This window comes from Haliotis rubra, unplaced genomic scaffold (genome assembly GCF_003918875.1).
Source record: "Haliotis rubra isolate DU_JTF1 unplaced genomic scaffold, ASM391887v1 Scf1002, whole genome shotgun sequence".
Taxonomy (NCBI): Eukaryota; Metazoa; Mollusca; class Gastropoda; order Lepetellida; family Haliotidae; genus Haliotis; species Haliotis rubra.
In genome coordinates, this window is record NW_025764896.1 from 265,050 (window position 1) to 280,383 (window position 15,334).

The 15,334-nt window shown below is 40.1% G+C and overlaps 2 protein-coding genes across 3 annotated transcripts in view; both read right to left on the reverse strand.

Annotated features, from left to right (window-relative positions):
- Nucleotides 1-15,334, reverse strand: part of LOC124267244 — a 21,516-nt gene continuing 6,182 nt past the window's right edge. The window contains exons 2-5 of one of the 2 annotated variants that reach the window (XM_046702160.1): nucleotides 5,903-5,982; nucleotides 2,309-2,608; nucleotides 980-1,279; nucleotides 1-454 (exon numbers count right to left, since the gene is read on the reverse strand). In XM_046702160.1, coding sequence (XP_046558116.1) covers nucleotides 132-454; nucleotides 980-1,259 — 603 coding nt within the window. In that variant the 5' untranslated portion in view covers nucleotides 1,260-1,279; nucleotides 2,309-2,608; nucleotides 5,903-5,982 and the 3' untranslated portion in view covers nucleotides 1-131. The remainder of the gene's footprint in view (nucleotides 455-979; nucleotides 1,280-2,308; nucleotides 2,609-5,902; nucleotides 5,983-15,334) is intronic. The other variant, XM_046702166.1, reaches the window with a different exon arrangement.
- The window catches only part of LOC124267268, a 23,425-nt gene continuing 16,035 nt past the window's right edge, over nucleotides 7,945-15,334 (reverse strand). Inside the window, exons 2-4 of the mRNA XM_046702183.1 lie at nucleotides 10,014-10,018; nucleotides 8,990-9,130; nucleotides 7,945-8,942 (exon numbers count right to left, since the gene is read on the reverse strand). Of these exons, the coding sequence (XP_046558139.1) occupies nucleotides 8,190-8,942; nucleotides 8,990-9,130; nucleotides 10,014-10,018 (899 nt within the window). The 3' untranslated portion in view covers nucleotides 7,945-8,189. The remainder of the gene's footprint in view (nucleotides 8,943-8,989; nucleotides 9,131-10,013; nucleotides 10,019-15,334) is intronic.

Below are 15,334 nucleotides of genomic sequence, written 5' to 3' on the forward strand. Positions count from 1 at the left end.
TCACAGGTAGAGAGAAGCATGGGTTGCTGAAGACCAGTTCTAACCCACATCTTCACGGGTGGAGGCAAGCAAGGGTCGCTGAATTATGTTACAGTCAGCTCGGCAATCCCCTAAAATGGGTATTCGATTTTTCACAGTGTCTCACTGCTAGTGTCTTCCTCTGAGGCAAGAGGTGCATCTTTGTACCACGTAGTGCCCGCATCGCGTTCTTGGCTTCCACTGGATACCGCAGGGTCTGCTTCATGCACGTAGTGGACGTCAACCATTGTAGGCTGGGTTGCGTGGTTGTGCCATCGTCTCCTCACCAGAACGACTACGGTGGCAATGAAGACAGTGATAGCAATGGGGAAAATCACCACGCTGATGAGAGTTAAATAATCTTCTTCAGTTGATCCTTTCTCCGTCGTGCTTGTGTTTGTGACGTCAGTTTCTGTTGTTGAGATTCGAGGGATACCTGTAGGAATTAAAGAGATGGTTAGACATGCAGTGCAAGATATTGATATTGCTGGAATATTGCTAAAAGCGGCGTAAAACTAAATTCATCCACTCACTTACACTTACACAGTCCTCCGATCTGTTTACGTTTGTATGGCACTTACGACTATGTTAGCGCTAAGATAGCTTCGAAAATCAAGGCTCTGGTTCCCGGTTCCCTTTGCGCGCTCCAACTTGCCATATGCGAGACGGGCCCCAGCTTCTGGTTCAAAATTGCGCAACCCCCAAAATATGACTTTACTGGACCGGACCAAGTGTACAACCATGCTTGGCTGTCACAGCTGTTGATAGTAGTAATTTGGGGATGGTTAGATCGGATATTTGTTATTCCTGCAAGGATTATCGGCTCCGTATTGTCAGATGACGGCCATGAGGCCATTCGAAAAGGCATGAAACGTTGTTTGTCACCGGAAGTACTAAACAACGCAAGGTCTCGCGATCTACTTAGGGGTCCTATAAGAGAACGGGTAGTTTTGACTCTTACTCTGGACAAGTGCCTGTGCGCCTTCACAGGACACCACCTGACTGTTGCTGCCACACGAAAACACAAGGCCCACGTCTCCAAAGTGGGATGTCGTGATGTTTAATGTTATGTTTACAGTGCTGTCCGTCAGTGCGGTAACAGTTTCATTCAGAAGAGCGCTTGTTATTCCACCCGTCTTCACCTGGACGTGGGCTGCTTCAGAACAGTAGTACCCTGTTAAGATGATGGTCAGTGATAATTCCTCGCCCACTCTCACTGTCCTCGTGCTCTGTTTGCTCATTATTCGACAAGCCGGACTTTCTGAAACAAAGGATGTGCATTGACATATTTGAAGTGTATAATAATGTGTGTGAACTTTCGTTTACGTTAACTGTCCTCGAGATGTCAACTGTGAAACTTGTGTGTCGAGTCTGTCGACCATACGGTACTCTCGAAGTAAAGACTTGGTCGCTGCATATCCCTTATTTAGTCGAAAATTTGGGGTTGACCTAGGATAGCTCGAATTATTTATATAGGTCCTCAAAAAGCTATAGGTCGACACGACGGCGTTCGACTGTGGTATATCATATGTTGTAATCATATGGTGCAGTAAGTGAGTGAGCTTAATTTTACGCCGCTTTTTGTAATATCTCGGCGGGGGACTCGGTGGAAGGGATTGGTATATATATTCCAACTAAATGGTAGCGATTTGTAAATAATCGAATCTGGGCCAGACAATCCAGTGATCAGCATCTTGATCAGCATCTTGCGTTGTGTCATCATCAGTGAGCCTGACCTCGCATGGGTTCCGAATGCCAATTCTAAGCCAAATATTCACGGTAGAAAGGAAAAGAATATTGTTCAGGGAATGTGAGTTCTTGCTTCACTTATTATGGTGGATTCCAACCTTTGTATTGAGAACGATATAGGTATATATAGGAATGTTTCAAAGAGCTTCATTTTTATACTGCTATAAAACATTTAATACACAAATTTGGTGACCCATTTGACATTGAGTGAGTGAGTGAGTTTAGTTGTACGCCGCACTCAGCAATATTCCGCTATATGGCCGCGGCCTGTAAATAATCGAGTCTGGATCAGAAAATCCAGTGATCAACAGCATGAGCATCGATCTGCGCAATTGGCAACCGATGACATGTGTCAACCAAGTCAGCGAGCCTGAATACCAAATTCCGTTAGTCGCCTCTTACGAAAAGCATAGTCGCCTTTTGTGGCAAGCATGGGTTGCTCAAGACCTATTCTACCCGGATCTTCACGGGTCATTTGACATTGAATTCAGGGAAAATACCCAAAACATTAGAGACCGGATAGGTCCGATTGTATGCTTACTTTCAACAGTTAGATGACACGTGTCTGGACTAGTGGTATCGGCATCAACAACACATGTCCAGGATCCAGCATGAGTCGGGAGAAGGCGCTGTATAACGAGGACACTGGATGACTTGTTCAGGACCGTTGCTGTAAAGTCACCAAGTGTTATGCATTTGTTTTCTGCCAAATCACAAGACGCTGCAGTGGTTCCAATTGGAGTTGAGTAGGAATGTGCACCTGTGTGGAAGGCTTGAATACACGTCAGTTTGACAGGGGAGTCAAGTTCCGTTATCTTGGGACAAAGTAGTTCCCCTGCACCTGTTGCAAAACATAGACGATGTACAAATAGCAAAGATATTGTGATTTGTTGAGATGGGCAAGCATTGTCTTAATTGCAGGTTGCCTGTTACATAGAGTTTGTTTGTTTGTTTGTTGTTTAACAATAAGCAATAAGCCAGCTATCAAATAATCGAGTTTGGACCAGACAATCCAGTGATCAACAAAATGAGCATCGATCTACACAACTGGGATAGGATGATATGTGTCAGTCAAATAGCGAGCCTGACCACCCGATTCCGTTAGTCGCCTCTTAAGACAAGCATGGTTTCCTGAAGACCAAGTGTAACCAGGGTCTTCACGGGTTAAACGTGAAGGGAGTCTGATCCCTGTACCAGAAATTTGGAAGTCATTGGAGCAATAATGTAGGATATTACTAGACTTAAAATTGAAATTTTGGAATTATTTCTAAATTATCTGCCCTTGGTTCTTGAACATAGAACCTTGAGGCCAGGCACACCTTGGTGATTGTTTAAAGAGATATTGACCACTGGTTCATGCCTTATGAAGGGCACAAAAAACGCAGAAACAATAGTAATAAATAATGATAAATTGAACGATTACATTAGGTCTCCTGCCTTTTAGGCATGGATCCCTAAATGAAAATATATGGCCCAGTGCTGAAACTACCCGTGACGATCCTGGTTAGAATTGGTCTTCAGAAACCCGTGCATGTCGCTGAGTGGGTCTGTACATGTAATCATTTCCCAATAGATGCACAGAGACTGATTGATCTTAATTCGACATGAACAATATTTTGTTTTCTACGATCATGTTTCTTGAGTTTGTTGTTTACCTCGAATCTTCCATGTGGACATGGTCAGATTGAGCTGAAAATGTTCCCTTTAATGTGTATACAAAGTCAGATACAGTTTGAATGTCATGATCGGCCAGTGCGTCAATAGTTCTGTACGTTTCTATGTAGACATGGTCAGGCCGTGTTCCCTTCAATGTGTATACATGGTACGATACAGTTTGAATGTCATGATCGGCCAGAGCGTCAATAGTTCTGTAGGTTTTATGTAGACATGGTCAGGCAGTGTTCCCTTAAATGTGTATTTATGGATACTGTTTGAATACCATGGTAAAACAGCTGTTATGTGTTATGTGTTATCATGTTATTTGCAGGCATGAGTGATTAAGTGAGTGAGTTAAGATTTAAAGTCACATCGCCAATATTTCAGCCATATCGTGACTAAAACTAGTTCTAAATTCATAATACATACATATAATATATAAAACCCTGCCAACGAAGGACAGTAAAACCACTAGATTACCACAGATTGAGTTAAAACTAGCTAGCACATATCTTTAAAAGTAGAAAATCACTTTTAGAGAATAAAATGTACAAATGGGCTCTAGATCGCCAACAACTGAAGGTAGATCACCATACTAGACTGCAGGCATGATCAGGCATTGCAAAAATAATATTTTTGTTTGGCCGTTTATAAGTTGGTGAGTAATAAGAAAGTAAGATTCTTTATGGAGAACAACTTCTTTATTACTCCAGCTTCCATTGCTAATTAATCTTATCAGCCATGTCTTTTCTGTTTCTGCCTCAAGGATCACTGGCTTCCTCTTATTGTCACAACATTACTACCACCATCCACTGTTGTTGCTGTTAATCCCCTTGATTCATACCTACATATTTTTATTTCTTAATCCCTGTTGATGTATATAAGTCCGTTCTGTGCTGTAGTACTTCACTCTTGCTTGACAACGCTATAAGAATCCATAACCAAACGCCGCATCATATATAATAAAGACGTTGTTGTCCATAAAGAATCTTACTGTCTTATTGCAAAACGTTCAGTGTTGATATGTGGATATAGTAGTAGCATGGTAAATGCTAAGTGGCCATAGTCAAATATATTTCAAAGAGAAGTGGTTCTTTCTCTACTGGCTTGAACATTTACTGTGTACATAGTTATGTTCCTCTAGATATGTCCAGACATTGTTTGAACAGCAGTGAAAGTGTTCTGTGTAGACATGATCAGAAATAACGAGAACAGCAGTGAAAGTGTTCTGTGTAGACATGATCAGACATTACGAGATTAGCAGTGAAAGTGTTCTGTGTAGACATGATCAGACATTACGAGAATAGCAGTGAAAGTGTTCTGTGTAGACATGATCAGACATTACGAGAATAGCAGTGAAAGTGTTCTGTGTAGACATGATCAGACATTACGAGATTAGCAGTGAAAGTGTTCTGTGTAGACATGATCAGACATTACGAGATTAGCAGTGAAAGTGTTCTGTGTAACATGATCAGACATTACGAGATTAGCAGTGAAAGTGTTCTGTGTAGGCATGATCAGACATTACGAGAATAACATCAGTGACAAGTGTTCTGTGTAGACATGATCAGACATTACGAGAATATCAGTGAAAGTGTTCTGTGTAGACATGATCAGACATTACGAGATTAGCAGTGAAAGTGTTCTGTGTAGACATGATCAGACATTACGAGAATATCAGTGAAAGTGTTCTGTGTAGACATGATCAGACATTACGAGATTAGCAGTGAAAGTGTTCTGTGTAGACGTGATCAGACATTACGAGAGTATCAGTAAAGTGTTCTGTGTAGACATGATCAGACATTACGAGAATAGCAGTGAAAGTGTTCCGTGTAGACATGATCAGGCATTACGAGAATATCAGTAAAGTGTTCTGTGCAGACATGATCAGACATTACGAGAATAGCAGTGAAAGTGTTCTGTGTAGACATGATCAGGCATTACGAGAATATCAGCGAAAGTGTTCCGTGTAGACATGATCAGGCATTACGAGAATATCTGTGAAAGTGTTCTGTGTAGACATGACCAGTTATGGTTCTGTTTTCTGTAGCCATGATGATTTGCTGTGTAAATAGGTGTGTTCCTGAAGAAATGACCAGACACTGAGTGAATAACTGTCAAAATGCTGAACAAACATGATCAGACATTGCGAGTATAGCAGTGAAAGTGTTTTGTGTAGACATGATGAATTACTATGTAAATAGTTGTGTTCCTGAAGAAGGTGTACATATGTGATTTATTGGGATACGTAGCAATGGTTGTGTAAAATACCAATGCAAGTATACATGATCTGTGTCGACATTTTGAATTTTGAGAATATTTGACATTCATTTCTTCCATAATAAATAAGATGATACCTATGTAAACGTTTAATTCTAATATAATTGAAATGAAAATATTTGACTGAAAACAAACATTAATTGATTCGCTTTTTAGTTGTTAACAAATTAACATTCCAATAAAGAAAGCAGTTACTTACAATAAGGCCATACCGCCACCAGACTTAGCAGAACATATATGAATGGGGTATTGAACTGTGTCGTGTTTTGAAACGAACATCTGAAAAATAGGAATTAGTGAAAGTTCTCAAACAGAATTATAAGAATAAAAATCTAAATCGGAGGACTTATATTTTGACTCGCACATACTCAACTGTAAATTGATATAGCACACATATATACTTTTCAAATAACATGCCGAGGGACGTTTGGGATAGCCTAGTGGTTAAAGCGTTCGCTCGTCACACAGACCCTAGTTCGATTCCACCCATGATTTCGTTGGAGTATTGCTAAAGCGGCGTAAACCTAAATTCTCTCACTCAAGTAACGCGTGGTCGAGACACCTGAAGACGTGATCTGATCATGCAGTTAAAGTCAGCATCTATGCTCAAAACACACATAAGGGAATGCTCTTTACATACCTTCACGTTTAGCCTGTGACTGGTTGTGACAAGGCTGACATCACCGCCGTCCAACATAATATATATGTCCTTCCTGGTGTGTCAAATTCACGATTTCCTTATTATATTAAATACGCATGTCATCGTGTGTTTGTAAACATGAACATACTAATCTACGTCGGATGATATGGCCATCGCTGAGTATTTACATCCCAAAGCGTTTCCAAGTAGGAGTCTCTATCAAGCTTAGAATGTCTTACTGACATCGTCAACATATACCGTCAAATAACATGAACAATATAAGCAGGCTAAACCGAGACCGATTCAGTTTCTCGTTCGAAACCTTGTGTAGTGACAAACATAATCCATTACGTCAGAGAGTACAGACATGATGTCTGTACTGTCTGGTGACGTAATGGATTATTTTTGCCCATTGATGTTACTAACGGGGATACGACCACATGCATCAGCCAAGTGAATGCGCCTGACAATTTGGCCGAAATACTGCCGATGTAAATTATAACATTTTGCAAGGGCGCTACACAAGTGTGGTTTTATGACTGCTTCACTGAGCATGAATACAACAGTGAAGCGATACTAAGCGATATAAGACGAAATGTGAGAATGGAGTGCTCATACTGTTGACCACTGGAGTGTCCATGCCATTCAAAATGTCATCATATTACAAAATACACTAAACATTTGAAAGGTTGGTCCGTTTTACTTGAAAGACATACATTTATGAACCACATATAAGATTAATGAATAATATTTTAGATACCGAAAGAAATCGGGTTTCATTACAAAGCTTCAACCCAGTAGCTCCATCATATAACTCGTTTGGAATTAGAAAATTTAATATTGTACACACAAAGTTGAGATATATGATTAGTCAACTAAACTGTGATCTATGTCGTTTCCAGATGAAAGATTCTGCTTCTTATTACTGCGACAATGCTTGTGAAAATGTACATCTCTTCCTAGTAGAATGACCCGTGAAGATCCAGGTACAAAACACATCTTTTACTGTGGCACAAATACATTTCTATAGTTATCCGTTGTAGATTGTGTGTTGATATATCTATTCTATGAACCTATGAATATCAAGGTTAGAACTGATCTTCAGTAACTCATGCTTGTGGTAAGAGGCGACTAACGGACGGTCAGGCTCGCTGACTTGGTTGAAACATGTTATCGGTCCCAATTGTGTAGATCGATGATCATGCTGTTGATCACTGGATTGTCTGGTCCAGACTCGATTATGTGCAGACCGCCGCCATATAGCTGGAACTATTTTCTATCCACAAACATGGGTCTCTTAAGATTGTACATTCCCGAAAATATCAGCTTCTACACTGATTAGCAGATGTTTCAGATCTTTACGTAGAGCGTATCGGGGTAAAACATCTTGCCTTTAATGAGATTGTTTCATTCATAGTTTTTTCTTTTTCTGAAGAATTACATTTGAATGAACTACATTCCACCTCAGTGAGGGAACATCATTCATTCCCTAGAGGGCGGTGGGGTAGCATAGTGGTTAAAGTGTTCGCTCGTCACGCCGAAGGCCCGGGTTCGATTCCCCTCAGGGTACAATGTGTAAAGCCCATTCCTGGTGTCCTCCGCCGTGATATTGCTGGAACATTGCTGAAGGCGCCGTAATACCATCCTCACTCACTCATTCCCTAGATACTGACGTCCGCTGACTCAGATTGTCTCCCTCAGATAAAAAACAACCCCACCCCACCAACGGATCACTAACACGTAACTGGTTCACTGGCACAAAATGGTTAATTTCTATAGTGATATAATTCAAAATACTTATTACTTTAATTCACATGCAACACTCATCTAATGGTCAGTCCCTGAATTATCGCGTTGTCTTCTTCCAGAAAACATCTACGGGCCAAGTTCTATAACCGTTCGTGTCCAGAAGCTGATCAGTAGCTGGGTGATAAGGCTTCATGAAATATCTGGTCAAGAAGTCGACTATCTCCCTTCCAGACGGGGATTTCCTGTGACGTCCCCATTCCAGCTGAACATATCTCACGTCGACCGATTTGAAAAAGTTATCTCCTCCGAGTAATACCTTTGCTTCATGAGCCTCGACGTCGAGTTTGATGGCGACTTTCTTCAGTTTGAAGACTTCTAGCAAGTCGTTGAGTAGCACGGCCTGAGCTGTCTCGCCTGATGACGTTGCGTTTTTCACATTTGTCGCGCCGACGTTTCCCTCGTACGTTCTGAAGCCGACCTTGAACCTGGTCGACGACAAAGCGTTATGAATTACATAAACATCCGGGTACTTCCCAGCGCGTACTGAGTTGCACAGTTTCTGTACATTTATTAATAAGGGCTCCACAAACAACACCGTCCGTCCAAGCTTGGCCATCGTTAATCCATAAACGCCAATATTACCGCCTATATCCACAAACTGCAGGTCGTCATCTTGTTTTACAATGTCGTGGAATCTCCTGACTTGGTCGTGCTCCCACATGCTCCCTTCAATGACATACCTCGACACAATCATATCCATCTTCTTTGGGTGGACAAAGATCGGCAGGTCCCCGCTGGAGAATGAAGCACGGTCTTCACGTAATGCTCGTCCCCATCGCACGTACCATCGTCACGTGACCAGTCTGTGGCTGACCTCGTGAACACCGTGGCACCGACGAGTTCGGACTTCAACAGGAAGTCACTTTTCCCAGAAGGTGCGGGTTTGTCAGCTGGTTTCTTGTCACCGACTGCAGCAGCAGCAACAGCAACAACCCTATCGGCACTTGGGAGACCATTGACGTTCTGCTGACAGCTTGCCTGTTGGTGTGAGACAAGTTAAAATACAGGATTGTCAAGAATGATGCCAGGACAGCAAGACAGAGCAATGCGTTGGTTCGGCTGCAGGTAATTGTCATCCCTCATCTTGATCCAGTAATGCCTTTATCACTTTTCTCCAGAAAATGATTTCCACAACTTCTCGGAAATCTACAGACTGGTATTCTCTGTCCACATCAATTCCCTGCTGTGAAGATACACTACTCAGGTTGTCTTTCTAATAGATTAATATTAAACTATTTGTATACAAAAGGTCCGTCAAAGTGATGATGAAGGCACATAATCCAATATATATCCATGCAATATATCCTACCTTAGTGAAACGAAGGCTATCCCGCAATATTATCCCATCATAGGGAAAACGCAGATATCACACTATATATTTTGCCTTTGTGAAACCACAGATTTCACGACATATATCCTTCCTTTGTGAAAGTAACGATATCAAGGTTACATACAACTCTTTGTGAAAGCAGTGATATCCAAGCAATGTCCTCCTTTGTGAAAGAATATATATCACGTTATATATCCGTTCTTTGCGAAAGTCATGACATCCAAGCAATAAACCTTTTCTTTGACATAGCAGATATATCACGCTGTATAATCTCTCTTTGTAAACAGTGATATGTAAGTAGTGATATCCAAATCGTATTGTATTTCTTTCACTGTGGTATCAAGCTATATAGCTTCTATGCAGCTGCGTCTTGTCTGTAACGCCGTCGGTCTAAGACAGGCTCCTCGTCAGTCGGTAGGTCCACGTGCAGTGAGAGGTTTGGCCATACAGAACCAGTGGATTACCCAATCAGCGGGAAGTGTATCATAATACTGGGTTACCCCTGGTATTGTTGTATCTACGAAATCTAACGGCTCCTGAAACAACAAACAGGTCGAGTGAATGAATAGAAGTTCCAAATAGCGTATATGCATTAGTTCCGTAGAAAAACAGTCCCCGGGTATTACATCTCCATTTTGTTATGACCCGTGAAGATCCGGGTTAGAATTGGTCTTCAGTAACCAAGCTTTGTCGCAACAGGGCGACCAACTAGGGGCACACAGCTGTCTTGATGTGTACAAGTTTACGAGTTATGTCTTAGTACATAATATATAAAGTCTGTAAGCTAAATCATCAGATGAACACCTTAATGTCCAGAACAGCTTATGCGCTGGAGTCATTAATAATATTGTATCCTTGTGTATTCGGTTTCGGTCATGTAAGGATTGTCGACCAACGTAACACTAAGTGCATAAATAAATCTATAATAAACAAACCTACCTCGTTTGTTTGTTATTTATTTATGATATTCAAATATCTGACGGATTAACCTCGTTTTCCACCCGCACAGCAGGCCTCGTAGTTCGCTACGCAAAGATCCTGAATGCGGAAGTGACGTCATCTGTTTTCGTTCACTTCATTGGTTCTCCGTAAAACACGAATCTAATAGTAGTATTCGTGCTATGCTGATATTTTATAATATAAAGTTAATAAACATCCAGTCCAAAAGAATATTTGTAATAGTTCCAATAATAATTATTAGAAACTATGGTCGTAATAATTTCATGTGAAAGTTAATCATGATAAGACTTCGCTAGTTACATCACATGTCAGGCATGTTTCACTCCTCCGGTTCGCGCTGACAAGGACACCAAAACTCATCAGAAGATCTCACTACACATACGGGGTGCACAGCTGTAGGTGAACCCAATGACAGCATGCAGGATGAGTACACTGGGCACACATGACACAGAAATATATTAATTGCAGTTTCGAAAATTAAATGAGTATTTTGGAAAATCGTAATAAGAGATGACCCTATCCAGTTTCCATATATTCTTTTACGACGGCAGCGCCATTGATATGTCATGGGATAATAATACGTCATACTATAAACAAGCAGACGACGCTATACTGAAAAGGTGGAGCTGACGATATTTTAGATATAGCATTTTGATTACATGAAAATTTATGCATTTGTAAACTCGGTTCCAAAACGTAACATTTACGTGTGTTTGCAATCATGTACCTTACTAAATTTCACACGAAGCATTTTGTTAGTCAGAGCTGAAGCAGTCGACCTCCTGCTAAAATAACATGTCTGGTGACGTAAAATCTCGCTAATAACCGCGAGAAATGAACACGCAAACGGCCGACCGAAAACAGATGTTGAACGAAAACAGATGACTCGCTTTACAACTCCCCAACAACAAAAACACCCCCTCCCCAAAAAACAACCCCAAAAATAACAACAAAACAAAACAAGCAGGACAAAAAACAGAAAAAAACAGAAAAACGAAAACAATAGACCAAACAAACAAAAACAAAACAAAACATGAACAAAATACAAAACAAAACAAAATCCCGCAAAACCCTTCCAAAACGCACACACACATGCGAATTTGTGACAGAAAGAGTGATGAGTATGTCAACAGTTTTATCGAGTCTTTACTCCCGACACGCTACTGTAGTGTTACAATATCTGTGTTCTTGAGAAGTTGTGGTTGTATGTTCTAAATTTAAGGATCGGTTAAGAAATATCACCTGAGAGAAGTAGGTATTGTTGATTTTTTAGCGCGCTTCAAAACTTTATAATATATTCCTTTAGAAGAATTTTCATATTGCTCGTCCAAACTTTATCTTTTGAAATTGATTCAACATTGGAACTGATCCATGGAGTTGAGTATAGATGAGGGTTGTCAAAACATCGGGCAATCCGCACTTACAGAATATGTTTTATATGACTGAGCCAGACATAGTTATTTGATATTTTGTTTGGGTTAGTAATATATTGAAGAATACAATTTCTTAAAGCGCTGATTGGCGGAGACGTCCGTCGTCAGTTGATGAACAACTTTAACCCATGTCAAAGGTCGTCCAAGAGCGCTATACAAGTGACCTGGCTTTTTGGATTCAGTTGTCTTGCGCTCGGTCATTCGAACAACATCTCCAAGTAGAACTGATGTCCCGAGGTCCTGTTGCAGGATCATTCGTTATAAAGCAGGGTGTTGGGCACTATAAAGGAATGTTATAGTTTCTTATTCTAGCGTTAGGTTGGGTTGGGTTGGGGGAAATGAGTTTTGGAAACGAAATAGGATTTAGACTGTAGTTCTGGGTAATGTTCAGTTTAGAAAGGTTCAGTTTATTTGGTTTTCAAGTGAAGGAGGAAATTTAAACACGCCTCCGAGGTCTTCTGTGTATAAAAAACCCTTAAAGGGACGGAAACACCCCGAGGGTTTTACAACAGGTAAAACCTCCAATTTGAGGGTTATTCCAAGGTTTTAAGATTCCTCTTCAATAATGGACCAAAATAGGGTTAGGTTTATAAGAGAAGTGTAAGGGACTCGTGTACCTGAAGGGCTAAACGGGAATGTGAGCGAGAATACTGTGGCAATTATAAATTGTTGATTTTTTGCTTCTATGTTTCTACCACTTTTTGTAATAAATAATTATTACTGTTCAGTTTGTCTCTGTTATTTCCTAATAAGCTTTATGCCCGATTGATGAACTGGTCACAAGACATTATACTACTCACACTTTGCTAAGGATCACAAAACATTTCCCAACTTTACTCAAACATTGATGTATTATTTGAAATTGTATTCATTTAAAACTGGATAAATATAAAAATGGCAACTCTTCTTTAGGCAAACAGACACTTTAAGCTAACCATATGCACTTGATACATGAGTAATCATAAAAACGGTTTTCATGGCACCAATCAACTATTTTGCAAATCATGCAACGAGTCATTGGACAAGCACACAACACCTGTCAATAGCAGGTATGTGATCCACAAGATGCAGTGGCATACTGAAACCTAGGATCCATGCTTACAATAAGCTTAGATATTTAAACCAAATTAGACCCCACATCATAGTTTTCTGCTGAATCAATTATCTGATCCTCAGCAAAGTATGAATAGTATATAAAATAAAAGTACACAACGCAAAGTCAAAAAGGTTGATTTAACATGCTGCTCCAACATCACCAATTAGCTGAACCCAGCTGTCGATGGGCGATGGCGGTTTGCTCAGAACCACAGATTTGGTGCCGTGACCGGGTGGGATTTCATTAAAGAAGAAGTAGAAGACGAAAGAAGAAACTTTTTTTAAAATAATTTTATTGTTTTAAAGATGTTTTACAGTCTATTACGAAAACTCATCAAAGGACATTCAGGTTACAATACAATACAAGCATATGATGTACAAATCATGTGAACAGTTCATGACATGGAGACCAGAACTTAAAGGCGCTGATATTACACTCCATTAAAGAAGAGCACTTTGTTATCATATTATAATAATGTCTAATTTCATTCTGGAAAACATGGAAAGGTGGCACACTGTTTTTTAATCTGCTTCAAAAATTAGGTTTTAAAGATAATAACTAATATTGAGAGGGTCATTGTTTTTTGTCTGGGAAACCGAGCAATACCTATTTTCTTGATACTTTGATATTGACAAGAGCTTTATGATTTAGCCAGATTTCAAGTTTTTGCCAGATATGGTTGACTTTACTGCAAGACCAGAACACGTGATCGAGTGTCTCAAACTTGTTTATTAAAGTGTCACAAGTTGTACATCATAAAAAGGCATAATATAATATAGACATAAAATTGAGTACAACATCCGGCCAAAACGGCCTATGAGACACTATATTACATTTAGAGACAAAAGTTAAAATTAAATAATAAATTACTAACAACTATTAAAAATAGTGATAAAAAAAAGGAGGGACAAAAGGGGAGGTTAAATAGTGAAATTGATTAATTTGTGAATTGAAAGGAGGACAACAAGGTGTAAAGGCTACTTGTTTGATAAACTGATTATATCTTGCATAATGAGAGTGACCGTCAACTAAGAGTATTACTGGGTAAATGGGGGTATACTGCCGTGGCAGCGTTCCATAAGTCAAATCTGGCGAATATAACTATAGCATAATGAGAGTGAATTTCGTCAACGACTTCAATACTGGGTTTTTACTGCAAATGCGTTCTTCCAAGGGTGGTCACAGGTCGTTCAAATCCGCCAAGTTCAACCTGTAAAGGTAATGTACCAAAACGAAATTTTGCAAATATATGTACTACGTTGTGATCTGTCTAAAATAGTGCGGACGTAGCTCTCTGTACAAAGATATTGCTTAAATAGACGAAATGTGCGTAATTTGTTACTATTCACTTGTCCCCCTGTCATTAAAGTTAGGAAATAAATTAATTAGTAAATTTAATTAGCAAGGATAGCAATTAGTAAACAATGTAAGTTAATTGATTGAGTGTAGCTACTGAGAGGTTTTCAATAAAGGTAGATTAGTTGGCTATTTATTTGTGTAGTTTCAACATAGATCAGTTTGACGTGTTTTCACTACCAAACGCTGGTTTCTCATCCAGTGAGCAGCCTGGTTATACGGGTAATTTGAATCAGACGCATGTAAATGTCCTCTACACGTCCAAAGCAGTTTGTTACGTCCACATGTAATGTTCTTCCAGTGAATGAAGGTTGGGAGGTTTGGAATTTAGTGCAGCGTTTGATAGTGGAAGGATAGATAGTAGGTCCGTTCGTTTCAATTTACCAAGTCGGCATTGTTGAAGCCTTAACCAGGACGTGATGGGTAGCCCGTCATCTAGTCTGGGTTTGGACCCAAGGCCACTTCTACCACAGGCTTTAGATTTAGGATCGGCTGCAAGTGAGATTTATCATAGCGATCCAGCTGAAACTATGCTTGCTAATGGGTCACCTCGAGTCTCACGAAGGGGAGATAGACCTGGTTGTTTTGATGGGAAATCTTGTGACTGGCAGGATTATGTGGCGCACTTTGAACAGGTCGCTAATTGGAATGGGTGGTCTGATAATGAGAAAGCTCAACAATTGACAATATGTCTCAGAGGTGATGCCCAGAGGTTTCTCAGTAGCTTAACTATGGGTCAGCTCAATAGTTATTTTGCCGTTAAGAACGTTCTGACACAAAGGTTTAACTTCAGGGAACGGTGTTTAGCTTACTGAGGCGAGTTCAGAGATCGTAATCAAGGTAGGGATGAGTCGGTCACTGATTATGGATATCGACTTAGGAGGTTAGCACATCTGGCAAATCCAGATATTCCATACACGTCCATGTAAGTTCATGTGATCGACTGGGACTTTAACATGAAGCAACATATCGCCTTCTCTCACCCTAGGAGTGAGTGAGTGAGTATG